This window comes from Mirounga angustirostris, unplaced genomic scaffold (genome assembly GCF_029215605.1).
Source record: "Mirounga angustirostris isolate CCGP_5_RB_7025 unplaced genomic scaffold, mMirAng1.0.hap1 SCAF_13, whole genome shotgun sequence".
Classification (NCBI taxonomy): Eukaryota; Metazoa; Chordata; class Mammalia; order Carnivora; family Phocidae; genus Mirounga; species Mirounga angustirostris.
Genome location: NW_026991721.1, coordinates 104,392,543 through 104,418,300, shown reverse-complemented (window position 1 = coordinate 104,418,300; position 25,758 = coordinate 104,392,543). Strand labels below are relative to the sequence as shown.

The 25,758-nt window shown below is 50.0% G+C and overlaps 1 protein-coding gene across 4 annotated transcripts; it reads left to right on the top strand.

Moving 5' to 3' along the window:
* Nucleotides 1-143: 143 nt before the first annotated feature.
* On the top strand, nucleotides 144-24,285 carry ACAT1 (acetyl-CoA acetyltransferase 1). Of its 4 annotated transcripts, none has more exons than XM_045895119.1 (12): nucleotides 144-297; nucleotides 9,360-9,407; nucleotides 13,442-13,559; nucleotides 13,946-14,041; nucleotides 14,511-14,611; nucleotides 17,280-17,423; nucleotides 18,081-18,231; nucleotides 19,029-19,124; nucleotides 20,622-20,735; nucleotides 21,718-21,782; nucleotides 23,400-23,557; nucleotides 23,958-24,285. In XM_045895119.1, the coding sequence occupies exons 1-12, from the start codon at nucleotides 226-228 to the stop codon at nucleotides 24,076-24,078; spliced, it is 1,284 nt and encodes a 427-aa protein (XP_045751075.1). In that variant the 5' UTR covers nucleotides 144-225; the 3' UTR covers nucleotides 24,079-24,285. The 4 variants fall into 4 exon arrangements, with proteins under 4 accessions (XP_045751075.1, XP_064433570.1, XP_064433572.1 ...); XM_064577500.1 differs by having other exon boundaries at nucleotides 19,017-19,124; XM_064577502.1 differs by lacking the exon at nucleotides 20,622-20,735.
* Nucleotides 24,286-25,758: the final 1,473 nt, after the last annotated feature.

Below are 25,758 nucleotides of genomic sequence, written 5' to 3'. Positions count from 1 at the left end.
TGTCACGTGCCGGCCGGATTCCGCGCCGGCGCCTCAGGCCGAGTCCGTACTCTGAGGCTCCGCCCCCTGCCGCCACGCCCCGTCCTGTCGGCCAATAGCCACGCACGCCGCCGCCGTCCGAGGCTGCTATTGGAGAGGGCGGGGTGGGCGGGGCAGCGGCGCGGGGACTTGGCCGCGCGCGTCCGTCGTCTCCGCCTGTCAAGTGTGTCCAGGCGCTCGGAGGTCATGGCTGTGCTGGCGGCCCTTCTGCGCGGCAGCGCACGCGGGCGCGGCCCCCTGCTCCCGAGGCCGCTGCAGGTGGGGGCGGCTGGGACCCGGGCCGCGGCGTGCCGGCACCCCTGCCTGGGAGGGCCGCGCTCGCGGCGCGCGGCGCCCGGGCTGTGGGCCTCCGGGCCCGCGCCGGGAAGCCCCCTGCCCGCGCACGCGCACGCGCACGCGCGCCGTACGTGGCCCCGGTGCGTCGCGGGCGTTTGCGGGGTCTCCGCCGCCGCCTGCCGCTCGCTTGCGCGTGGGCTGCGCGGGCGCGGCTCTCCGCCGCCGGAAGGGCCCACCCTGGTGCTGCCTGGCCGGCCGCCGGCGCCGTACGCCTTCCCCGGGATTTTCTTTACAGCGTGCTGTGTTCCTGCGCTGGGGCATCCCCGGGCCTGCGGGCGTGGGGCCCCAAGGGGGGAGGAGAAGACGCCCCGGCCCGACGCGGCCTGACACTGACCGGGGAAATGAGGGGTTCCTCCGTACGCGAGGAGCAGATGGCGCCGGGTGTTCGGCACCGAGGGCGTCCAGCGGCGCGCCTCGCTCCCGCCTGTTGTGCCTGGGGAGCGCGGGAGCCAAGGCCTTGGAAGGGAGTCTTTCCAAGAGGGTCAAGGCGGGGAGCCTGCGTCTTAGGTTGGCGGCCTGGCAGAACCTGGCAGGAGCAGAGGACTTAAGGTGGGGCTGGTGAAGCGTGATGTGACAGGTTGGTTCCCGTGGGACACTTTGCAGTCCACCCATGTTCGAGAGCTGGAATCTGACCCAAGTCAGTGGAGACCGTTGATGGCTGGGGGTTTGTCGTAGCCAGAGGTCGGGGGGCACGGAGGTGCGGGGAGGGCAAAAACATGACTTTGGCGTGAAGTACCTTGAGCTGCATGCTGGCCAGAGGAGAGCGGTTGCAGCGTTATGCAAGCGATTTGTGAAAGCACAAATGTGGAACTTGGCAAATAGGGAGTGGGTGTGAGGAGCCAGGAGGAAAAGGGAGAGTCGAAATCACCCTGGGTGACTGAGCTAATGGAAAAGTCAGGAGGAGCGGGCTTCCACGGAAGAGGAGCCCTTCTTTCTTTCTTTTCCCCTCTAACCTAGCGGCACGGGGGAACTGGGAAACGGACCCAGACCAGTTCTTCGTCAGCATATCCGTGCTTTCGTGGAATGATTTGGGAAGTCAGGAAAATAAAAGTACGTTGACCAGGTGAATTAGGTGAGCTAGGTCCTCTAAAAAAACCAAAAACGAATGCAGAAACCCTCTTAATTTGTAGTTTAATTAAGAACTTACGATCAGGCGGATGTTGCTGATGAGGAGAATGTAGCTGTAGGTTTTACAGCGTATGATTTGTGGTCCTCATTTTATCGAATTCTAGGAATCCGTATTGGTAGTTGTTTGAAAGAAGTGGTCATTTACTGGAAAAATCCTGTTGTGCCAGTTTGTTGAGTGGAACTCGACCTTCACCCATTGCACTGGCTCTTTGAGGTTTGCCTTCAAATAACAAAGTCTCCCTTGTGGTCAGTAAAGTAATGGACTAATTTATCGGAGCTTGTTGCCTTTCCAGCTGTAACCACTTTTTTTTTTTTTTTTTTTTAAATATATCCCCTTTCTCTTTAAGCCTCTGGTAACTAGATTTCTGTGCCCCTCATTTGAAGAATACCAGTGCTTTTGTGTGTGTGTGTGTGTGTGTGTGTTCATCTTGATCTTATACTGCATTTGATACTCCTTCAAACTCCTCTGTTTTGCTGTTTTGACCCCAAATTATTGTTTAATACTCAGACTTTAAAAAAATTTCTGGGGCGCCTGGGTGGCTCAGTCGTTAAGCGTCTGCCTTCGGCTCAGGTCATGATCCCAGGGTCCTGGGATCGAGCCCCGCATCGGGCTCCCTGCTCAGCGGGAAGCCTGCTTTTCCCTCTCCCACTCCCCCTGCTTGTGTTCCCTCTCTTGGTGTGTCTCTCTCTGTCAAATAAATAAATAAAAAATCTTAAAAAAAAAAAAATTCTTGCATTGTGCCAGTCCTCAGCCTGTTTGTTCCCAGTTCTTTTCCCTCCTTTCCTCTGTAGGGCTGTGGGGCTGACTGTTGCAGGTGCAAAAATCACAGTGTCTGTCAGCCAGCTTCTGGTTGGGTCCAGACACTGGTAGGAGACTGGGAGATAACAAGGGAGAAGCCAGGATGATTCTTTTCTGTCTACCCTTAGGTGGTATTTCTGAGAATGTCTGTGGCTCCTTTGGTTCTTGCTTTTGCAAGGTAACCCTGACCCCTTGGCTTTGGTAACCTTGCTGCTTCCCTTTGTCCCAACAGCCTATGTGTGCTAATGCCTTCCTGTTGCTAATCTCTACCGCCTGTCTCCTGTTCTTAGTTTTTCTATCACCTGTATGTTTAATCTCTGCATTAAATTATATTTCAGATAGAATGATTTTTATTTTCCTGGTTGAATCCTGATGGATAGATACCCTCACGGCTTTTACTCCCTTCCCATTCCGTTTCACCCTGTGGATTTTTGCACCTCAGTCCTTGGGCCTTTCCTCTTTTACAGGACAAAAGAACAGAGTACTGTGGCGAGGCGGCAAGTATTGATAGCAATCTGAAGTGGTAGTAAAGGTAGGCAGAGGTGGATAGATGCCAGAGATAGCCTGGAGGTAGAATCTTTTGACCTGAATGACTGATGGGCTAAGAGGAGCTTAGTGAGAAGGAGTTGGGTATAATTTGGGGGCCTTGGCCTGCCATTTAGGTGATCAGTAGTGGTTTTCAGAGGAACAGATGTGACTGTAGAAAGTGATGAATTGTATTTTGGACTTGAGTTTGGAGTTGCTGGTTTGATGACTAAGAGAACTGGAGGAAATCGAGATTTGGGAATCATCAGCTGCTGATGACAGTGGCATCCATGGGCATTGGTGAGCTCACCGAAAGCAGGTGGAGAGGGAGAAGCAGGGAGGGCTTAGCATGGGGCCTTTGGGACACGGTGTTTCAGGACAGGCCAGACAGGCAGGAACCTGCCGAGGTGAGTGAAGAGAGAGGATAGGTTATGGAAGAAAAGCAGGGGAATGTAGTGTCATTTGAAAGCCAAGGGAAGTGAGATTTTCTACAAGGAGGGTGTATTACTTCCTTGGGCTGCTGTAACAGAATACCACCAATTGGGCAGCTTACAGCAACAGAAACAGTTCTGGAGGCCAGGAAATCAGAGATCATGATGTTGGCAAGACCCCTCTCCCTCTAAATTACCCCCTTGCCTCGTCCTTGTTTCTGGTAGTTTGCTGGCAATCTTTGGAAGCCCTTGGGTTGTAGATCTATCATTCCTACCCTCCATCTGCACAAGGCAATCTCCACCCTCCCCCGCCCCCCCCCCCCCCCGCCGTCTTCATCTTCTGTGCTTATCTTTCTCTGCATTAAGATTTTCTCTTTTTATAAAAACATCAGTCATACTGGATTAGGGCCACCCTAATGACCTCATTTTGACTTGATTAATTCTGTAGAGACCACATTTATAAATAAAGTCACCTCCTAAGGTACTGAGGGTTAGGACTTCTCTTTTTTTTTTTGGTGGGGTTGGGAGGCACAATTCAACCCCTAATAGAGCACTCAGTGCTGTAAAAATTTAATATAACAAAGGGGTTATGTAAGATTTTTTTTTAAAGATTTGTTTAGTTATTTGACAGAGACACAGCGAGAGAGGGAGAGGCAGGGAGCCCGATGGGGGGCTCGAAGACAGATGCTTAATGACTGAGCCACCCAGGCACCCCGGGGTTATGTAAGATTTTAACAAGGGAATTATATAAATGAAATACCTAAAATGAAAATTGATTGAAATTAGCAAAACTCATTAATACTTGGGGAGCTTTATAAAGACCTTAAGAAATATAGATTTGATGGGGCGTCTTGGGTGGCTCAGTCAGTTAAGCATCTGACTCTTGGTTTTGGCTCAGGTCATGATCTCATGGGTTGTGGGATCAAGCCCCATGTTGGCTTCTCGCTGGGTGTGGAGCCTGCTTGGGATTCTCTCTGCCATTCCCCTCCCTCCCCCCCACCACCCCAGCTCTCCCTTTCTCAAAAAAAAAAAAAAAAAAAATCTTAAAAAAATCTTTAAAAAATACAGATTTGAGATACAGATTACAGTTTAAGGGAATTTTGCTTTCCTTACACAGACAATTATATGCATAAACACAAGGTATTTTAAATACTAACTGCTAAGCTCTCTATACTAAGAAGTTGAAAAGCTCCCAAAATGGTTTAATCAGTTTTCTCAAAATATTTTGTTGATTATGGCTGAATTTCTAACTCACTTGGCTCATTTTTATAGTTATTTTGGCATGTAGATGTTCCCTGTGAATTTACCTGTCTCCTGTGGTTCTGCCTGTTTCTACAATGGAATAAAGAGACGTTAGTGGTCCTGTTGACACACTTGATCAGTGAAGTATATCAAGTAAATCATTAGTTCCTGAAAGATAATGCGGTACTTTGGAAAGTACTTACCTCAGCTTCCTAAATTGTATTATTATTTTTTAAATAAACTCATATGTATAATATACAGTGTATCTATTATACATATAAGGGTACATATCTAAGTATATATACATATACATGTATTTATAAATAGAGTCAGACCGCTTAGATTTGAAATACCAGCTCTCCCCTTACTGGCTGTGTGACTCTGGGCAAGTTGCATGACCTCACTGTGCCTTCTTTTCCTTACCTGTAAAATACGAATGGTAGTAGCCACTAGCTGGTTGCATCTGTGACACGTAGTCCAGGTCTGTGCCCTCCGCCCTGGAGCCCTTGCCTGGCCCTGCGGCGCTCCTCCACGACCTCTGCCTCGTGCCAAGTGTGTTCGTGGTTCTCCTCCTTCCCTGGGCCAGGTGCTCCTTTCCTAGGTCTCCCCAAGGCTGCTCTCTAAGACTCACTTCTCCGCTCCAGTGGCCTCCCCACGAGCCCCCACGTAGGGTAGGCCCTCACCCCCTAGCCGTGTCACTGGCTTCCGAACGTACCTATCCTGCCCGCAGTGTTATTTCTCACACTTGCTGGGAAGCTTCAGATTTTGTTCAAATATTTGCTTAGTGTCTACTGCCATCAGGGGGAGACAGACAGTGAGTGATTACCTATCTCTTTTCGGAACTCACAGTGTAGTGTGGAGACAGGTCACCGAGGGGCAAGAAAGCCGCCTGGCTCGGGCAGCTGAGGTTTCAGGGCCACAGTGCGGCTGAGTGGCCCCGGGACGCAGATCACACTCTGCTGGTTGTGTTCATCCCCTGCCTACCGGTGACACTGTCGGCAGGGAGGCCGACTTTCCTGGGGTGGTCGGGGAGGAGCACTGTGGGAAGGTGTCGTCCATGCTCAGACCTCAGGGTACAAACGGGCTGCGTGGGGAGCAGGGGCTGGGCTGTTACTCGCAGTATCTGGCCGGTGCGGCTGGCGTGGAGCAAGAGTGATGTGAGCCCGGGAAGAACTGAGGAGCTGAGTCGCTGCAGGATGACCGACAGGGTTTGGATGTCATCCCGGGAGCGATGGAAAGCCGTGGAAGGATTGATCAGGGCAGCGATGAGATGTGATGGATGTGTTTAAAACCGGCTGGACGGTGGGCGGGAAAGTCCGGGGTGACGGGCTGTGAGTCACGTGCCTGTGCTGCTAGTGAGACAGACGAGGGGACACAGGGGCCGCGGTGGAGACGAAGCCCGGGGAAGAAGTGAGCTCCATTTTGGACACAGAGTTGGCAGCGTCCGTGGTGGAGTATCTGGGTTTTAGGGCAGGACGAAGGACAGGGCTGGGATTTGGGCTCGAGCACCGGGTAGATAGATGGTAGTGTGATGCTCTGAGGGGGGTCGTACTGGGAAGAAGCTGGTTTCCTGGGTGGGAATTGGGCGTGGTGATGGGGACGTTAGATAGAAGCTGTCCCTGGGCCCTGGGACTGTGAGCCTGGAGGTCAGCAGGAAGGTCAGGGCTGCAGAGGATGGAGATGCGGGTTCAGGAGCCGGTGAAGCTGGCAGAGGGCAAGGGACTGGGGTCGGGGTGGGGGCTCTCCAGCCCCGAGACAGGGTGGGCAGGGGAGGAGGAGGGGGCCCAGCTGGCTGGGAGGGAACCTCAGACCTTGCGAGCGCAGACGCCCAGCAATGGGTGGCTCGGGTGGGGGGGTCCTCTGGACGTCCCGCGGAGGAGGCCAGCGCGGCTCCTGGCCGCTGCTGGCAGGGCTGTGCTCGTGGGGGGCCTGGCGCAGTGTGGGCGCTCGTGTGGACAGCCTGGGGGGCGGTGTGGGGGGAGGCGGCGGAACGGTGACTGGGAGGTGAGCCCGGGGAAACAAACTCCAAGTCACTGGGTGGAGAACTCGTGTCCCGGTGCCGGCTCCGTGAGAATGTGGGTTCAGGGAAGTTGGCTTGTGTTGTTCGGGTGGAAGGAAGTAGGGCCTGTGTGTGCTTGTGGAATGATCGGGGAGTAGGGGGGCGAATAGAGGTGGGGGAAGACCTGAAGGTGGGGCAGGGGGCCAAACGGAGAGGCCAGGGAGGCTTCCTTTGGAGCCAGCCGTCTCGTGCGGGAGAAGCCGCTCGGGTTGCCGGGAGGCACATCCCATGCCAGACTCGCACCAGGCAAAGGGCATCTTCCCACGGGAGGCAAGCGCGTGGCATCCCAGGCTAGGAAATAAAGCGTTGCTGCCCTTGCTGGAACCTGGACGGGGAGGTCACTGACAAGGAATCTTCTTTTGTCTCTTGTAGTGTGTCCTGCTCTTTTCCCTTCTTGCCCCTGAGTACTTTGTTCTAGTCCTTTCTTCTCTGCTTGCTAATGGCGTCTCTCTTTGCTGTCACCTCTGCTTTGACACAGCAGTGGTCGGCTGTGGTGCCGACTAGCTCCAGCACCGGGGACCACCCCGTTCACGCGCCTGTCGTCATCCAGCCGACCCAGTCTCTCATCCGTCCACCCCACTCCTGGTCCTGTCCGCTCCGGCCAGTGCGGGGAGGGTGGGAGTCGGAGGTACTTGGGGCTGTTCCTTCCGCACCCTTATGAGAAGGGAGTGTGGTTGGAGGGTCAATGACTGACATGTTTACCACAAATGGGGACTTTTAAAAAAATTCTCTGCTTTGGATACAGGCCACAAAGTATATCGGGTTTCCATTAAAAGTTTATTAGTTTCCAGATATTTGGGAATACAAGTGGGAACTTTTAATGCAGAGTTCGATCACAGATAATAGGCTGGAATCCTTCAGCAGCAGCCCACATTAGCTGACCTGTGAGCGGTGCACAGCTGATGGCGAGGAGTCCTTCCACGAGGCAGGTGGACCCCGCTGTTGCCTGTCGGTCCGTCCGCAGGTGTATTCGTGAGCTGTGGAGAGTGAGAGCACAGACCTCGGGGCGCCCGGCGGCGCAGTCGGTTAAGTGTCCGACTCTCGGCTCAGGTCGTGAGATCGGGCTCCGCACTCGGCGTGGCATCAGCTCCAGACTCTCTCTCTCCCTCTGCCCCTCCCCCTGTTCTCGTGTGCACGCTCCTCTCTCTCTGAGATGAAGCTTAAAAAAAAAAAAAAACACAAACCTGCTAATTTAATGACGCAGCTTCCCGAGGCACAGATAGAGATGGCAGATAAATTTTTTTCAAGGTCTGCACAAACAGGTTAATTTGAAAGTAACAACATATCGGTGACCTCTGTTGTGTTTACAGTGGGTGTATGGGAACGATGAATGTACGCAACTTGGGACTCCTGCCTGAAGCATTTCAGTGGCACCCCGTATTTGGAGACCCCTGCACAACGCCAAGGAATCCTTCTCCTCTGAACCCTGGGGTGGCTTGTTTATTATGCCTCTCTTAGGTTTTTTACCAAGCTGTCTTTGGACAGTGGAATATGTACGGTTAATTTTAACATTTCTCCTTTTGTAAGATTGTAGTCCTGCTCAAGTGTAGGGACCATGTTTTACGGATCTCAGATTCCCGATGGAGCCCTCTGTAACAGCAGTGATCTCAGTGGTTATTGAGCAAGTGAGGGGTCAGGTAGTGGGAGGCGTGTCTGTCATCTCTTCCTCACAAAGACCCAAAAGCCACCTCTTCAGAAGAGGGACTGCACCAAATGCTGTAATGATTATGGCTTTGAATAAAGCCAGGATTAAATTAGGTGATTTCTTAGAGCAAAGTTGTTTATATGAACTTTCTACATAAAAGCGACTTACTCTGTCATCTTAACATTGGAAAAAGGATTTTCTTAAGTCCTGTTCTACAGCCTAGTAACACACTCTGTCTCGAAGCGGCCGATTGCATGTATCTGTTCTCATCTGAACACGTTATTGTGGTTTTCTCTCTGCTTATAACCACTCTGTCACATCTTTCTTTCTGTGCTCTATTATAAATCGAAAGCTTTCACTGGGTGTTCGCATTAAGTCAGGCTAGCTTTTAGATGTTTGTAGGCTTGTTTATTGCTCTGAGGTATGATTGGCCATTTACAACTATCAACAAGATTAGGTTCTAAATATAAGTTGTCATTTTTGAGTATTTATTATGCTCTCTGACTTCAGAGGATAAAAAAATTTATTCTTTGTTCTTTGTCCTGCAAACTGTCCAGTTTCAGATCAGTCGGGTCTCTGAACTGTAACTAGCACTTTCTCTCCTTGTTCTTGTTGGCATTTGTTCCTAAGAATGGTGTGGAAAGAATGGACATGTAGGGGCAAGATACTTACTCATTTCTTTCTTAAAAAATAACTTATTTGGTAAGGTAGACCATATTTGTATGAGGTGTGTTTGCTTCAAATAAATGAGATCCATTTGTTAGAAGTGGAGGAAGGAAAGAGCAAGTTTAAGTTAAATAAAATATTTTTTTGAACAATAAGGACATTTTCGTGTGGTACTCTGAAACTAGTTTAGAAAAAAATTAATTTAGAAGATTTAACTGCATTTTATACAAAGCTTATACTTAAAGGCTTATAGATTTAAAGTTTATAAAGGTATCAGAAGTTAAAACATTTGCAATGAACAGCTCATCAGAAAAGTATAGTATAAAGTAGTAAATTTTTTCTGATTATAAATGATATATGCTGTGTAGAACATGGAAATAAAAATATAAGGAAGCAGAAAGAACTCACTGAAACCCTACCACTGAGAAGTATAAAATGATGTAGATTAAAATTTTTCACATTATAACTTTACAAATATTTATATTACAGGAAATAAGATACATGGAGCGAAGTTACATATCAAAACCCACTTTGAATGTAAGTATAAATTTAAATTGTGCTTTAAAATTTCAAGAATTTAAAAGGAAATATAGACAATAAAAATGCGTATTCTTATATTTGCATGTATGTCGGGTCATCTTGGGATGCTGCAGGGGTTAGGAATAGCTAGTTATTGGCAGATCCCGGTGAAGAGGTCACAGTCTAGGTCCCTGCGCAGTTGCCACTGCTTCCCCAGTGTCTCCCGCGGAAGAACCTTCCTCTCAGACTGTGCCGTGTTCCTCCTTACTCTCAGGGACCCGCATTGTATTGTGAGGGATACATGGAAGATCCTAGAAGAACGGAACCGAACCGGGCTGGGGATGAGACAGGGAGGACCGTCATCTGATCACGTGGTGCTTTCAGAGGGGCACTCTCTGTCTGACGGGTCCCTTGGATGACTTAGTAATAGCCTTCTGTCAAAATCTAAGGAACAGTTCTCGTCTTATCCCCGAGCTCAGTAGGAGAATGTGGAAGGGAAGTGTAAGGAGAGAATTGTTAAGAGAGCTTTTAGCTCCTTTTTCTTCAATCTCATATTATTGTTCGTATGAATCATTTAGGAAGTTATGACTCTGCGGAGTCCTCATTAAGCAGTACAGCCCCACGTCGCATGCAGGTCTGGATTCCCAGCCCAGAACTGCCTTCAGGAAGGAAGCCGTTTGGTTAGGGTTCTTGATCGTGCAGTGAACAGGGTAAAGTGATCATTTCTTAAATTTTCACTGAGGAGTAGAAGTGAAATTTAAGCTTCTGGTGTGGACAACTGGGAAGGATCTATGCTTATTTTATTTTATTTTTTTAAAGATTTTATTTATTTATTTGACAGCGAGAGACACAGCGAGAGAGGGAACACAAGCAGGGGGAGCAGAAGAGGGAGAAGCAGGCTTGCTGTTGAGCAGGGAGCTGGATGCGGGACTCGATCCCAGGACCCTGGAATCATGACCTGAGACGAAGGCAGACACTTAATAACTGAGCCACCCAGGCGCCCGATTTATGCTTATTTTAGACTTGGTTTGTCTTAGGTTTTCTTTTAGATCTTAAATTATAAAGCACCATCAGTGAACTGATTAGTCTTACTGCTATCCAGATATTTAGATTATTTTAATCTTTATTGAGTAAATAGTCATTCATAAATAAGTCTGTCTAGGGGCACCTGGGTGGCTCAGTCAGTTAAGCATCTGCCTTCAGCTCAGGTCAGGATGGGATTGAGCCCCACATCAGGCTCCCTGCTCAGTGGGGAGTCTGCTTCTCTCCTCTGTCCCTCTGCCCACTTGTGTGCTCTCTCTCAAATATATAAATACAATCTTTTTTTTTTTTAAGATTTTATTTATCTATTTGACAGAGAGAAACAGCGAGAGAGGGAACAGAAGCAGGGGGAGTGGGAGAGGGAGAAGCAGGCTTCCCGCCGAGCAGGGAGCCCGATGCGGGGCTTGATCCCAGGACCCTGGGATCGTGACCTGAGCCGAAAGCAGCCGCTTAACTAACTGAGCCACCCAGGTGTCCCCAATCTTTAAAAAAAAATAAAAAAATAAAGTCTGTGTTTTAGATAATAAAATGGTCCCCCTTACCGCGGTTCCTCTTGGCTGTGGTCGGCCTCTGTCTGGAAGGAGATGAGCCTCCTGGCCTGCTCAGAAAGTCAGTAGTAACCCAAAGCCCCTGTCGTTCACTCCCTTCATCTTGTCACGGACGCATTTTGTCATCTCGCATCGTCCTCACCATAGGGTGAGTCCTGTCCCCAGAGATACCCCGAGAGGCCCCATTCACGTAGCTCTCATTGCAGTATGTGGTTACAGCGTGCTGTTTGCTGAATTCCTGCTGCGTATCTCTCACGGAGCCTAACGGGTGTGTAGGGTGGAGCAGGGGGTGTGGGGTGGAGCAGGGTGTGCAGGGTGGAGGAGGGTGGAGGAGGGTGTGCAGGGTGTGTAGGGTGGAGCAGGGTGAGCAGGGTGTGCAGGGTGGAGCAGGGTGGAGCAGGGTGGAGGAGGGTGTGCAGGGTGTGCAGGGTGGAGGAGGGTGGAGCAGGGTGAGCAGGGTGGAGGCGTGTGCAGCAGAGTGTGAAGGGTGGAGCAGGGTGAGCAGGGTGTGCAGGATGAAGCAGGATGTGCAGGGTGGAGCAGGGTGTGCAGGGTGAGCAGGGTGAGCAGGGTGTGAAGGATGGAGCAGGGTGAGCAGGGTGTGCAGGGTGGAGCAGGGTGGAGGAGGGTGAGCAGGGTGGAGCAGGGTGGAGCAGGGTGAGCAGGGTGAGCAGGGTGTGCAGGGTGAGCAGGGTGAGCTGGGTGTGAAGGGTGAAGTAGGGTGAGCAGGGTGTGCAGGGTGGAGCAGGGTGGAGGAGGGTGAGCAGGGTGTGCAGGGTGGAGCAGGGTGGAGGAGGGTGAGCAGGGCGAGCAGGGTATGCAGGGTGAGCAGGGTGTGAAGGGTGGAGGAGGGTGTGCAGGGTGGAGGAAGGTGAGCAGGGCGAGCAGGGTGAGCAGGGTGTGCAGGGTGGAGCAGGGTGAAGCAGGGTGAGCAGGGTGGAGCAGGGTGGAGGAGGGTGAGCAGGGTGTGCAGGGTGGAGGAGGGTGAGCAGGGTGGAGGTGGGTGGAGCAGGGTGTGAAGGGTGGAGCAGGGTGAGCAGGGTGTGCAGGGTGGAGCAGGGTGGAGGAGGGTGAGCAGGGTGGAGCAGGGTGGAGGGTGAGCAGGGTGGAGGAGGGTGAGCAGGGCGAGCAGGGTGTGCAGGGTGAAGCAGGGTGAGCAGGGTGGAGGGGGGTGTGCAGGGTGGAGGAGGGTGAGCAGGGTGTGCAGGGTGGAGGAGGGTGAGCAGGGTGGAGCAAGGTGTGAAGGGTGGAGCAGGGTGGAGGAGGGTGAGCAGGGTGGAGCAGGGTGGAGGAGGGTGAGCAGGGCGAGCTGGGTGTGGAGGGTGGAGCAGGGTGGAGGAGGGTGAGCAGGGTGGAGGAGGGTGAGCAGGGTGGAGCAGGGTGAGCAGGGTGTGCAGGGTGGAGCAGGTGTGCAGGGTGGAGGAGGGTGAGCAGGGCGAGCAGGGTGTGCAGGGTGGAGCAGGGTGAGCAGGGTGAAGCAGGGTGAGCAGGGTGGAGCAGGGTGGAGGAGGGTGTGCAGGGCGGAGGAGGGTGAGCAGGGTGGAGCAGGGTGAGCAGGGTGAGCAGGGTGTGCAGGGTGGAGCAGGTGTGCAGGGTGGAGGAGGGTGAGCAGGGCGAGCAGGGTGAGCAGGGTGAAGCAGGGTGAGCAGGGTGGAGCAGGGTGGAGGAGGGTGTGCAGGGTGGAGCAGGGTGGAGCAGGGTGAGCAGGTGTGCAGGGTGGAGGAGGGTGAGCAGGGTGAGCAGGGTGTGCAGGGTGGAGCAGGGTGAGCAGGGTGAAGCAGGGTGTGCAGGGTGAGCAGGGTGGAGCAGGGTGGAGGAGGGTGTGCAGGGTGGAGGAGGGTGAGCAGGGTGGAGGAGGGTGAGCAGGGTGAAGCAGGGTGGAGGAGGGTGAGCAGGGTGGAGCAGGGTGAGTAGGGTGGAGGAGGGTGAGCAGGGTGGAGGAGGGTGAGCAGGGTGGAGGAGGGTGAGCAGGGTGAAGCAGGGTGGAGGAGGGTGAGCAGGGTGGAGGAGGGTGAGCAGGGTGGAGCAGGGTGTGCAGGGTGAAGCAGGGTGTGCAGGGTGGAGCAGGGTGAGCAGGGTGGAGCAGGGTGTGTAGGGTATGCAGGGTGGAGGAGGGTGAGCAGGGTGTGCAGGGTGAGCAGGGTGTGCAGGGTGGAGCAGGGTGAGCAGGGTGTGCAGGGTGGAGGAGGGTGTGCAGGGTGAGCAGGGTGGAGCAGGGTGAGCAGGGTGTGCAGGGTGAGCAGGGTGGAGGCGGGTGGAGCAGGCAGCCCAGGGCGCAGCTGTGTCCGCAGCGTCTTCCCTGGGGAGCAGGCTGAGGGACGGAGGCTGGGGACTGAGGCTGGGGACGGAGGCTGGGGACGGAGGCTGGGGGATGACTGCGCATCTCCGAATTCTGTTTCTTTCATGAAAGAAGGTTTGGATCAAGTATTTACATGGACGCATTTGCCACCTCTGTCTCGCCAGGAAGTGGTCATAGTGAGTGCTGCAAGGACGCCCATTGGATCCTTTCTAGGCAGCCTTGCCTCCCTGCCGGCCACTAAGCTCGGTTCCATTGCAATTCAGGGAGCCGTGGAAAAGGCAGGTCAGTCGCTGCTTGGTTTTCTGGGTTTTTGTTTTTTTTTTGAAGTAAGCTCTGTGCCCCACGTGGGGCTTGAATGTGCTCTGCCGACACTGAGCCAGCCAGGTGACCCGGTTGCTTTGCTTTTTGTGTGGAGGGGGGCAGTGATTCAGGGGAGCAAATACTTATTTTGCACTTACTGTATACATAACACTTAGAAACGCTCAGTGCCTGCCTTTCTAAATTCCCTTGTAAAGAAATCCTTGGACTACATTTAGGATGAAACTCAGAGCTGACAAGAAGAAGAAACAGTTCCTGCTGTGTAATATCATGTACCTTAGTAGGTAACCACTAATTATATTTAAATTGACTAAAATATGGAAATGGTTGTTTTGTTTTTGTAAAAATAGGGATTCCAAAAGAAGAAGTGAAGGAGGTGTACATGGGGAACGTTCTGCAAGGGGGTGAAGGACAAGCCCCAGCAAGGCAAGCAGCCCTGGGCGCAGGTACTGGGAATCCGTGTTTGCTTTTATACTTCAAATGTTTGGTGGAGCAGGGTGGAGGCCATTTCAGCTTAAATTAAATACAATGTTAAATGCATACTCTAATGGCCGGAGTGATGCTGTTGCAGGTTGGAGGTTTCACGTGCCCTGTTGTATGAATTTAAATTCTACAGGTGTGTTTGAAGGGTATCTTCGCTTTTTATTTTTTATTTATTTTTATTTTTTTAAAGATTTTATTTATTTATTTGACGGAGAGAGAGACAGCGAGAGCAGGAACACAAGCAGGGGGAGTGGGAGCGGGAGAAGCAGGCTTCCCGCGGAGCAGGGAGCCCGATGCGGGGTTCGATGTGGGGCTCGATCCCAGGACCCCGGGATCATGACCTGAGCCGAAGGCAGACGCTTAACGGCTGAGCCACCCAGGCGCCCCGCATCTTCGCTTTTTAAAAGCAGAACTTGTTTGTATTGGTTTTAGGCTTACCTGTTTCTACTCCGTGCACCACTGTAAACAAAGTTTGTGCCTCAGGCATGAAAGCCATCATGATGGCCTCTCAGAGTCTTATGTGTGGGCATCAGGTAAGAAGCACCTTCTTTTCCATTTTATAACTCAAATAATACGCAGTGTTAAAAGACACCACTGGAAATCGAAGCGCATTTGTGCTTTCGAAGTGAGGTTCTTTCTCGTCAGTGCCGGTAGCTGGGTTGTTCCCGAGGCTCCGGAGTGTCTGGCTTTGCTTTATTCCAACTGAAGCGGGGGCTCAGATAGCAGCTTGAGTGTCTTGTGTTAGAAATTAGTTTTCAGCGAAGAGGTTTGGGTCTTCAGGTGACCCTTTACTTGGTCTTACTCTGGGAGACTCAACACACGAAAAATGTTGTATTTGCCAGGATAAGGAGGGTTTTCATGGTGGATGAGCAGAAGGTGCTGACCTTGGGAATCCAGTCACTGACAGAGCCCGGGCTTGAGGACGGATCTGTGGCTCCTCCGTGCCCCACTCCTTTGTTCAGTCGTGCTCTCTGCTGGCTGGGCTGGTTCCATCTCGTCCTTACCTGAGCTCGCGCAGGAGGTGGCCGCTCAGCACGCCCAGGCTGTGGCGTGAGGAGAGCAGACCCGGGTCCACGGACCTGAGAGTTGGTCAGGTCCAAGCCCTTCCTTTCGCGCTTGAGACGAGTGGGGTGGAGACACGGCCGACAAAGTTACGTGGTTGAAATTAGAAAGCGGGTGTCTTTGTCCCCATCTAGTGCCTCTCGGCCTCTCGGGGCGTGACACAGGAGGGCCTTCTGTGAGGTGACTGTGAACGATGGCTTACGCGGTTAGTCTGCCATTGCTCTTGCCCCCCCGGCTTTGTTTCCAGTTGAAAGGCAAAGAGGAAAAAAGGATAGAGTGCTGTCGAGCTGACGTGTCCGATATTATAAGTAGTGTTCTGAGCTGAATAGCCATAGCGCGTTTTCCAGGCCCTTATTGAAAGGACACGTACGGTGTCTCCCCTTCTTCAGTATCTCACGCAGTGTGGCCAAGCGTAGCTCCGCTCATGCATCTTGGTAAACCCTCCTCAGTCCTTGAACGACGCCTCGGAGGGGGCGCAGTGTGGTGGTGAGAACAGCAAGTCTGCAGCCAGACGAGCGTGAATCCTCCTCCTGCCCCGCGAGCTGCGCACCTGCTCCGTGACGGTCGCTGGAGCCCGTGGACAGAATGTTAAAAATCTCGTCATGGACAAATTGGTCTCTTAGAAAAATTACTGAGAGGAGAATTTGAGTCAGAGGATTTTCAGAGGATATTTTCAAATGCTTTCCATTAACGTGGTACCCAGTTGCACACTTTGCAAATGTTGGGAGCTCGCTCGTGCAGAGGGTAACACCAACACGGGGTGTCACTAAGCCCTTGTCGGAGCAGTGAGTGGGAATTGGGGGAGATTGTTTACATGCTGGAAAACTGAGGAGGAAAGTTTTGTCTCAGTGGGTTTATTGCGATTCTCCAGCAAATGCTGCGTGCACTACACTGAGATGCTTTCCGCTGGTGTTATTTGTGCACGTGTACAATTACCTGACTTAAAGGAATACTAGGAGTAGATATTTTGAATTATCAAAGTATTTTGAAATATTTTGGAAAGTGGCCATTTTTATCTTGTATTGAAGAATAATTGATACTTTCTTTTCTGTCACTAATTATTGGCATCATCCTCAGGGAATATTTAGTATTTTAGGCTAACGGATTAGAACGTACCTGAGAACTAATTGAGAATCTCTTGATTTCAGAACCAGAAAAATATTTAGGTTCTTTGGTCTGGAACTTGTGTTTGTCTTTACTCCTGGTTAAAGGCTGTGGCTTTAATGCTTACATTAATGTTTTATATTAAACTTTTTTTTTCAAATTAGCCCTTATATGCAAACAGATTTCTTTTGTTGGTTTGTACTGACAGGTGGAATAATATTCATTAGTAGATGGAACAGGGTTTCTGGCCTTGCAAGAAGCTGCGTCTGGTGAAGATGAAGATGGGCCCTGCAGATACAGCTGTAGTTCAGGGCAGTGGCACTAATAAACGCCTGAGCCAGTAGCTGGGGAACAAAAAAGAAGGACGGGCGGCTTCCAAGAAGGCACAGGTGGTCAGGGAAGGTGCGACATGGCCATGTCTTGAGTAGTTTGAAAGGAAGTACCGGTGTTTCACAGGTTGGCGGGTGGGGCAGAGTGCGCAGGGGTGTGTGAGCACGAGGTCTGTGAAGACCTTGCAGCAGGTGCGGGTGACCTGACCCAAAAGGGAGAGAGAAGCCTTCGGGAAGAAGGGCCGAGGAGTCTCATTCTACCCAAGGTGACCAGGGTGCATGTCGACGCCTCCGGGGTGGAAGCGAGGATGCGTGTCCGAGGATCCCGTAGAAGGTTATCACAGCCGTCTGGGAAAAGCTGATCAGGAGGATCTCAGTCCAAGAAGTAGGATTATTTCTGTGAACAGGTTGTCATCTTTTAGAAGACATGACATAAAGCAGTGTTGAGTGCAGTGAAGGGTTAGAAGAATTTCACAAGAGGGTCGGTCTTCCATGAAGGATCCTGGCATTCTTATAAATACCTGATTCTTAATTATCGTGACACATTTCAGACCGTTTCTTTTCATCCGGGTCAAAGCGGGTACTTCCTGTGTTCGCTGTGTAGCGGCCTCATGAAGTCCACGGAAACTTGTTTGTGGTTGCTGTGTGGTGGGTGTACTGGGTTGTAGGTCCTGTTTAAGTTGACATTGTTTTTGTTGCTGAGCAGGATGTGATGGTGGCAGGTGGGATGGAGAGCATGTCCAATGTTCCCTACGTCATGAACAGAGGGGCGACGCCATATGGTGGCGTCCAGCTTGAAGATTTGATTGTGAAAGATGGGCTAACTGATGTCTACAATAAAATCCATATGGTAATTCTTGATTTTTGTTTTTTTTAAAGATTTTATTTATTTATTTGATAGCGAGAGAGACAGCGAGAGAGGGAACACAAGCAGGGGGAGTGGGGGAGGGAGAGGCAGGCTTCCCGCCGAGCAGGGAGCCCGATGCGGGGCTCGATCCCAGGACCCTGGGATCATGACCTGAGCCGAAGGTAGACGCTTAACGACTGAGCCAGCCAGGCGCCCTGGTAATTCTGGATTTTTAAGGAGAAATACCATTGAGTATACAATACTGTTTGATTTTTTAAAATTATGTGTATTTTAGTAACTGAAGGATGGGCTCTATAAATATGTTGATTTCAGCCATTCATTTCAGGAAAATATTTCTTTGCTCCCTGCATCAGTTTGACTCAGTTGTTGAATAAACTGCCCCACACTGGAATAGGGCGTTTTCTGGCTTCTGGTAATGGATTCCTTAACTATTTAATTATTTGCCTTTGAAATAGCAACTTCTGGGCTCATTGAAGTATCTAAAGATGAGACATGAGTGAAAAATGACCTAGTACAGAAAGAGGTGTATTTTAAGAAACTAAATTTAATGGCTAACCACTATTTTGTTATGCAAGTTAATAGATATTTTGTAAGTTATGCAAAGCAAATTACTTGTTTAAGAATTCCAACTTTTATCAGGGGAACTGTGCTGAGAATACTGCGAAGAAGATGAACATTGCACGAGAAGAACAGGACACATACGCAATTAACTCCTACACCAGGAGTAAAGCAGCGTGGGAAGCAGGAAAATTTGGAAATGAAGTTATCCCTGTCACAATTACAGTAAAAGGTAGAGGGATGATATTCCAAAATAGATTTTTCACAGGTTGCTAAAAAATTTTGCTTTAAATTCGTTCATTTTTAGCTTCGTTCAGCTGAGGACACAGATACTTTTGCTTATGGTTAATAGAGGGGAATGCTGCCAGGTTAGAGAGAATTTAATTCAACCCAATTTCATATCCGCTTCCAACTCAACTGCAAATGCCACTAAGAAGAATGTTTCCAATTTGAGAAATATGTTTATTAGAAATCTTTCTAATATCAGTGACAGACGGTTTATTAGCCCTGGAGGTGAGGAGGAAGGCCACAGGGCAGCAAGCAGCAGCTCTGGGAGCTCCGGGCGCGCGACCTGGTGCTGAGCGCTGCGCGCTTTCGTCCCAGCTCCGTCTCTGGGGTCCCCCTGACGGCTCTCAGTCACAGAGCAGGGAGCTGTCCTCACCCACTCGGGCAGAACCCAAAGCGAAGACTGGTTGAATTGGCTTAGGTTCCATTTCCGCTGAGAAATGACGATGAGGCTCAGAATGGTAGAATTACTAGAGCTTGTCCACGCCTGCGGTCAGGAGAGTGGATGGGATCTAAAAAAGGGGAGAGGAGAGAATGGGATGTGGCCGAATCAAAGATTTAAACTGTGTTGAACTACTTAGTAAACTCTTTAAGTGACTAACAGAGATGATAGGTGGCGGATTCTCGCGTAGGGTTGACTCGGGATGGTGCAAGGTGTGCAGGCCCCGCACGGGAGGGACACTTGCTGTGTCTTACTCAGTGACTCACTGTTGTCCTGACTGTTGATGAAAGACTGTGTTGTAGGTAAACCAGATGTACTGGTGAAAGAAGATGAAGAATATAAACGTGTTGACTTTAGCAAAGTTCCAAAGCTGAAGACAGTTTTCCAGAAAGAAAACGGTTAGTATGAAGAAATGAAGCATGGCAAAAAGTGGAGGTAAACTCCATCTCTAGTCTTGGCCCTGCCTCAGGATTTTAGAAAAGTAATTCTAGAAAACATCTAGATGTTATTTAACATTTTCAATAGGTCAGGCTCATGTGAAATTAACAAAGTATATTTATCCAAAAAAATATTTAAAATTGTGTAACAGCGAATACCTTCAACATAGAAATCCTAGGGAAGAGATTGTAGAATGAGTGTAGAATCCAGTTTTTCCTTTTATTTATTTATTTTAAAGATTTTATTTATTCACTTGAGACACAGAGATACAGAGAGGGAGAGAGAGAGCATGAGCAGGGAGAGGCAGAGGGAGGAGGAGAAGCAGGCTACCCGCTGAGCCAGGAGCCCGACGTGGGGCTCCATCCCAGGACCCTGGGATCACGACCTGAGCCGAAGGCAGATGCTTAACCATCTGAGCCACCCAGGCGCCCCAGAATCCAGTTTTTCATATGTAATTCATTTTGAAAGCTTATTCCGAAATGAAAGGTGTTTATATGTTAAATACCGGTAAGATTCTTGAGGATGAAGTTGGGAGCAGTGTTGTTCACTGTTTTATTTCCAGCGCCTGGCACGGAAGTAGTAACTACTGAATGCTACCGTAAATGGGATTCCAGTGTTCTCAGATAATGCTTTTGAAATCCTTGAGGTGGTCCGTTCTGCTTTTAAAATTGGCAGATTTGGGGCGCCTGGGTGGCTCAGTCGTTAAGCATCTGCCTTCGGCTCAGGTCATGATCCCGGGGTCCTGGGATCGAGCCCCGCATCGGGCTCCCTGCTCGGCGGGAGGCCTGCTTCTCCCTCTCCCACTCCCCCTGCTTGTGTTCCCTCTCTCGCTGTGTCTCTCTCTGTCAAATAAATAAATAAAATCTTAAAAAAAAAAAAAATAAAATTGGCGGATTTACTGGTGAGGATAATCTAAAGTTTCCGCCTTTCCTGATTCGAATTTCTCAGTACCAACTATAGGGACGGATCAGTCTTTTTTAAAGCCCCGTATCAAATTTGTATTGCAGAAGTGTATTTTTATGTTTTATATTTTAGCTGCAGTACTGTAGCGCCTTGGTTGCACTTCTTAGAAAAGCTTAACGGACATAGTTCGCATACCCTAAGATTTAAAATGCCCCGTTCGGCGACTCGTAGCGTCCTGGCCGTCGAGCGCCAGGCGGTTGCGGGGCAGCGCGGCAGGCTTGGCCCCGGCGCCTGCTCGGCTGTGGGGAAGCACGGCCGGGCCGCGGGAAGGGGCCCCACGGAGCTGGTCCCAGCCTCGCAGGACTCGGAGGCCGCGGCGCCCGCCGCCGGCTCGCGGGGCGGCGCGGGCGCCGAGGCGCCGTAGGGCCGCGGGGCGTACGGCCCGGGCGGGACCCCGCGGGAGCGGGCGCAGCCGGGGCAGCGGCGCGGGGCGGGCGCGGCGCGACCCCGCGCGACCCCGCGCGACCCCGCGCGACCCCTGCGCCCTCTTCCAGGCACAGTCACAGCCGCCAACGCGAGCTCGCTCAACGACGGCGCGGCCGCTGCGCTGCTCATGACCGCCGGCGCCGCCCGCAGGCTCAACGTGACGCCGCTGGCCCGAGTGGCAGGTAGGCCCGGTCCGCGCCGTTTCTTCGCCGTCTCTCCGCGGCCCGTGCGGCCCGCCGCGGGGCACCGGGCGTGGCTGGGGCCGGCGGCTTGCGTCGCAGGCGGCGGCGAGGTCGAGGGGCGCCTTCGGGCACTCGCTGTAACTCACCCTGCACGGGAGGGGGCGTGAAGAGCCTGTCCGGTCCTCTGATGGGCGGGAGAACAGGAGGTCCGCGTTCTGGCGCGAAGGGGCAACGTAACCGCGCAGCTCAGAGCGAGCATGAAATCAGGGCTTTAGAACTAGGAGGTCTAGGTAGTTTGGCATTTATCTGTGTGACCTGTCATACCCTCAGTCTCCTCAGACATATTTTGAGCTGTAAAATCTGCCTTGTCAATGAGTTAAATATTTTGTTACTTTATAAAAAGGCTTCACGACTTCATCTTACTTTAAAAAGATTTATTAGAATCACGAGCAGGGGCACAGGGACAAGCAGACTCCCCGCTGAGCACAGAGCCCACGCAATCCCCCTACCTTGGGATGGTGACCTGAGCCGAAACCAAGTCAGATGCCTCACTAACCCCCCGAGCCATTCGGGCACCCCTTCATTTTTAGCTGGGATCTTGGTTTCTTAACCTCAGCACTTAGAGGAGATTTTGCAACAAGTCAGTCTTTGTTCCTGAGGCTACTCCGCGCAGTCGCCTCCTCGGCCTCTACCCCCAGATGCTGCAGGAAGCGGCGTCCTAGCTGCTGCATACCTAAATGACCTCTAGCTAATGCCAGTGTCCCAGGAGGCAGATTTCCCCCAACCCCCTACTTAATGAAAATCCGTGGCCTAGATGATGGCTCTGATTTTATAAAACCTAGAATCTTAGAAAAGGAACAAATGCATTTACGTATATTATTGGGGTTAGGACGCTTGCAGTTTTGCATATTATATCTAATGACAGATGTGAGTCACTTGTAAAAAAGATTTTAATGACCTATTTAATTTTTTTTTAATAAAGCATTTGCTGATGCTGCTGTTGAACCTGTTGATTTTCCAGTTGCACCTGCATATGCTGTACCTAAGGTGAGAACCTGGTGAGGGGGCGGTACTCCACCATATCAGCGTCTGTTCTGTCGAGAGCAAAGCTGCAGGGTTTGGGTTTTAAATGTTATGCATCTGAGGAGGCCTAGAGATAGGAAGATTTGAAACCAAGCTACTTTTTTTTTTAAGATTTATTAGCATGAGCGGAGAGAGGGGCTCCCCAACTGAGTGGGGAGCCTACTGCGGGGCTCAATCCCAGGACCCCCAAGTCATGACCTGAGCTGAAGTCAGATGCTTAACCAACTGAGCCACCCAGGCGCCCTGAAGTCAGATGCTTAACCGACTGAGCCACCAAGGGGGCCCCCAAATCTTCCAACTTCTGTAAACAGTTTGAGCAACCCACACACTAGAGCTTCAGTGGAACAGACACAAACTATGTAATTATTTTTAAGTAGGATGCTCACTCACACCTGGTATGGTAACCACAAAGTGGGAGGTCGGTGTGGCAAAGAAAAAATAATAAAGGTACTGGTTCTAGAATTCAAATAATTCACTACTAGGAGAGGTCTCCATTCTGAAAGGGAATTGCTAGGAGCTGGTCTTACTCTAAGCTATCACTGCCTCTAAGGGAAGTTGCTAAGGGGTCACAGGAAGAGATGGTGCTGAAGGATCTCAGAAGATTCCAGCAAATACTCCTTTTCAGAAGGAGAGGGCTTCACCCTGGGAGGGAACTTCTGAGACCAGCACCCAGACTGAGCAGAAATCAGTGAGGATTATGGGAAGAGAGGATCAGAAACGATGGGGTGGCGGATCTCAGAAAGGAACAGAATGACACAGCTTCTGAAAGTGAATGTATCACGTTAGAGAGCGAGGGTGAGAAGCAGTTCTGGACTCTGAAGGTACAGCTCCAGTCCTGACCGCAGCTTGACTGAGCACCAGGGCAGGGGCCCCATGGGTCTTGTGCGGGAGGAGCTGTACAGCCTGAAACGTGGAGCCTGCTGGAGGAAGAGAGGAAAGGGGAGGAAGAGTTTCCAATGAATTTTATTGTTGCTCACAACAACAACAATTTCTAAAGAAAAAGGACAGCAGAATTTTATAAATATATAAGCATAACCATTATTTATTAGCACCATCACACCTTCCTGCACCGCTGACGAACTATTTAGATAATTTGCAGTGAAGATACAATAGCTAAGAATGTCTGTGCCCATATAACCCCAGAGCAGGTTTTATAAAGGAAAAACTATAGGAGATGCAGTGAAAAACAACTGTACTAACAGTAGAAACTAACAGACCTCTCTCACTTGACAGATCAATAGTCTACAACTGAGCGATGTAGTAAAGTAGATCGTAAGACGATTATCAAGTTACAACCCCCAAACAGAGAATATGTGTTTTCAGGTATCCATGGAACGTTCAAGAAAATCTAGTTCTTTCTATTGCTGCAAAATAGAAATAATGCAAACAAAATTCTTTGCTTACAGTGCAATGAGACGTTAAAATCAGAAAATAAAAAAGCTCTTCCTCCCAAAAACTAAGAAACTCCGTATTTAAGTATCTCTTGCATCAAGGGGAAATAAATAGCAACCCAAACTGCAGAATTCCAAGAAAATAATGAAAATAAGTTTTGACTGTTAACCGATCATTAAAAAATTTTAGGTTCTTAAAGATGCAGGACTGAAAAAAGAGGATATTACGATGTGGGAAGTGAACGAAGCCTTTAGTCTGGTTGTGCTAGCAAATATTAAAATGCTGGACCTCGATCCCCAGAAGGTGAACATCCATGGAGGAGCGGTTTCTCTGGGACATCCGATTGGGTAGGTGAAGTCAGAGGACGCTGTCTAGGCTAATGGCAACATAACGCCTTCGTAGTTTTGTCTAAATCTTCACCGCTTCGTGCTCATTCCTATTAGTCCTGGTTCAACCGGTTTCCTTCCCATCTGTCCTTCGAAGGGCAAACACCATTCTTGATAGGATCTAACACTGAACACAGATCTGCCACAGGCAGTTGCCGGAAAACTCGTGGTGTTTTAAGATTAAAATCTATGCTCGGGCTTTAAACAAAGCTGTAACCGTTTTTTGAAACACGTCTCCCACATCGAAGGGAAGGAGTTAAATGCTCTAATAGACTTTTCAAGTGCATATGGAATGGAAACTTGGTTTGGTCAGGTATTCTGTAATTTATGTTAAAGAACACAAGTGCCTTCTTAATCCTAGGATGTCCGGAGCCAGGATTGTTGTTCACTTGGTTCAGGCCTTGAAGCAAGGGGAGTACGGTCTCGCCAGTATCTGCAATGGAGGAGGGGGAGCGTCTGCCCTGCTGATCCAGAAGCTGTAGGCAACGCGTATCGTCTAAAGCAACGATCGCAACAGTCCTACGTGGCCGGAAGGTCTGCCGCCCTCAGTGTGACTGACCGCCCTGGGTCAGCTTGTATGCTCAATCTGTTTCAGGTTCTGTTGTTTTTTCTAACATTTCTACAATACGAGAACAAGATCAACTCTCAGTCCCTTTGAAATTATCAATAAATGTTTTCTTCTGCTTTAAGTCTTTTGTAATCTTTAGTAGTTCAGAATAGTTTTTATCAAGCCGTACTATTTGAAATACCAGTATGCCGCTGTTACTTAGAAGTAGGGGCTCCCGTTTTACAGAACAAATCCTCATTTCTAGTTTGAGGATTGTCCGAGGTCAAATGAACGTCACGATAGCGAACTGAGTGGACATGAACACAGTGTTGCTGGAAACAGGACAGATCCGCGTGCTCGGGTCTAGAGGGGGTGCAGTCTCTCCCAAGGTGAGCATGCAGGATTTGAGGGGGTAGCAGGTCTGAGGAAACCCAGGCTTTGGCCTCTGGATTACTAACTACAGCAGCTGGGGCGGAGGGAGCTGCTCAGCTGAACGGGTTTATCAGGTGCCGAGACTCTGTTCTCGAGCAGGAGAAGAACTGCCTTTCTTCTGGGAGGAGGGAAGCACACTGTGGGCAGGGGCTGCGTGCACCCACCTCAACGGGACCTCCTCTTCCGGCTGAGACAGACAGCGGTGGGAGAGGGAAGGGGCAGAAAGGGTCACGTATACACAACACTCTCCTGGCAAATGATTCTTGTGAATCCTTACCTGAGAAGGAGCAAAAAGACAATATAAGGAAAAAAATGTTAAGATTCAGACAGAGTACTTAAAAAAAAGTATCTGTATAGTAATCACAGCTAATATTTGTGGCTCATTATGTACTAAATCCTTTGATCCTCACAAGAACTCAAGAAGGTCGGCGCTATCATTTCCTCTCAGGTGCAGAGAAGGACACTGAGGCCCGGAGTAGGGAGACTGCAAGGTCTGGGGCCAAGCTGCCTGGTCAGGAGCTGAGCCGGCCTGATGCAAGCAGTCCCCGTGGCAGCTGTGCTCAGTGGGCCTCCGCCCTGACTCTGACAGGAGGGGCCAAGACCCTCGAAGAAAAGGAAACCCAAACTCTATTAGAATACTTCACTGAAGACAAGCAGAAGTAACACTGCATCTCAAAGTCAGTAACAGAGGAAAGCCCGCTCAGTTCGGGGAGAGGAAAAGAAAAATAGAGAACCAGGAGTAAATGGTACTTCTTAAAAAGGAAAAAAAAACACCAAAACAAAAAAACCACGTGGTACTCCCAAGGATTAATTATAATAGAAAAACGCTGAAGGCCTTATTTCATTAGCAAAATTAACAGAACCCCACTAAGATTCTGGAGAAAATATCTCGGTGGAAAAATGGGTAGCCTCAGTCCTTGTTTTAATAAATACTAGAAGACAAGTGACCAACATCTACATATTTTTAATGAAACAAAGATACTAGGAATTTCTAGGCATGCAAGAGCTTATAAAATATGCTCTACTATTTCCTCCAAAAATGACAGTTTATTATCAGCACATGGAAAGAATCAAAATTAAGAATTCAAGAATGTAAAATTTTTAATTTTCTTAATTTTTAAATTTAAAGTTTAAAAGGACAGGCTGGAGAGGCAGGGGAATGTAGTAAAATCAGGGTGAAAAA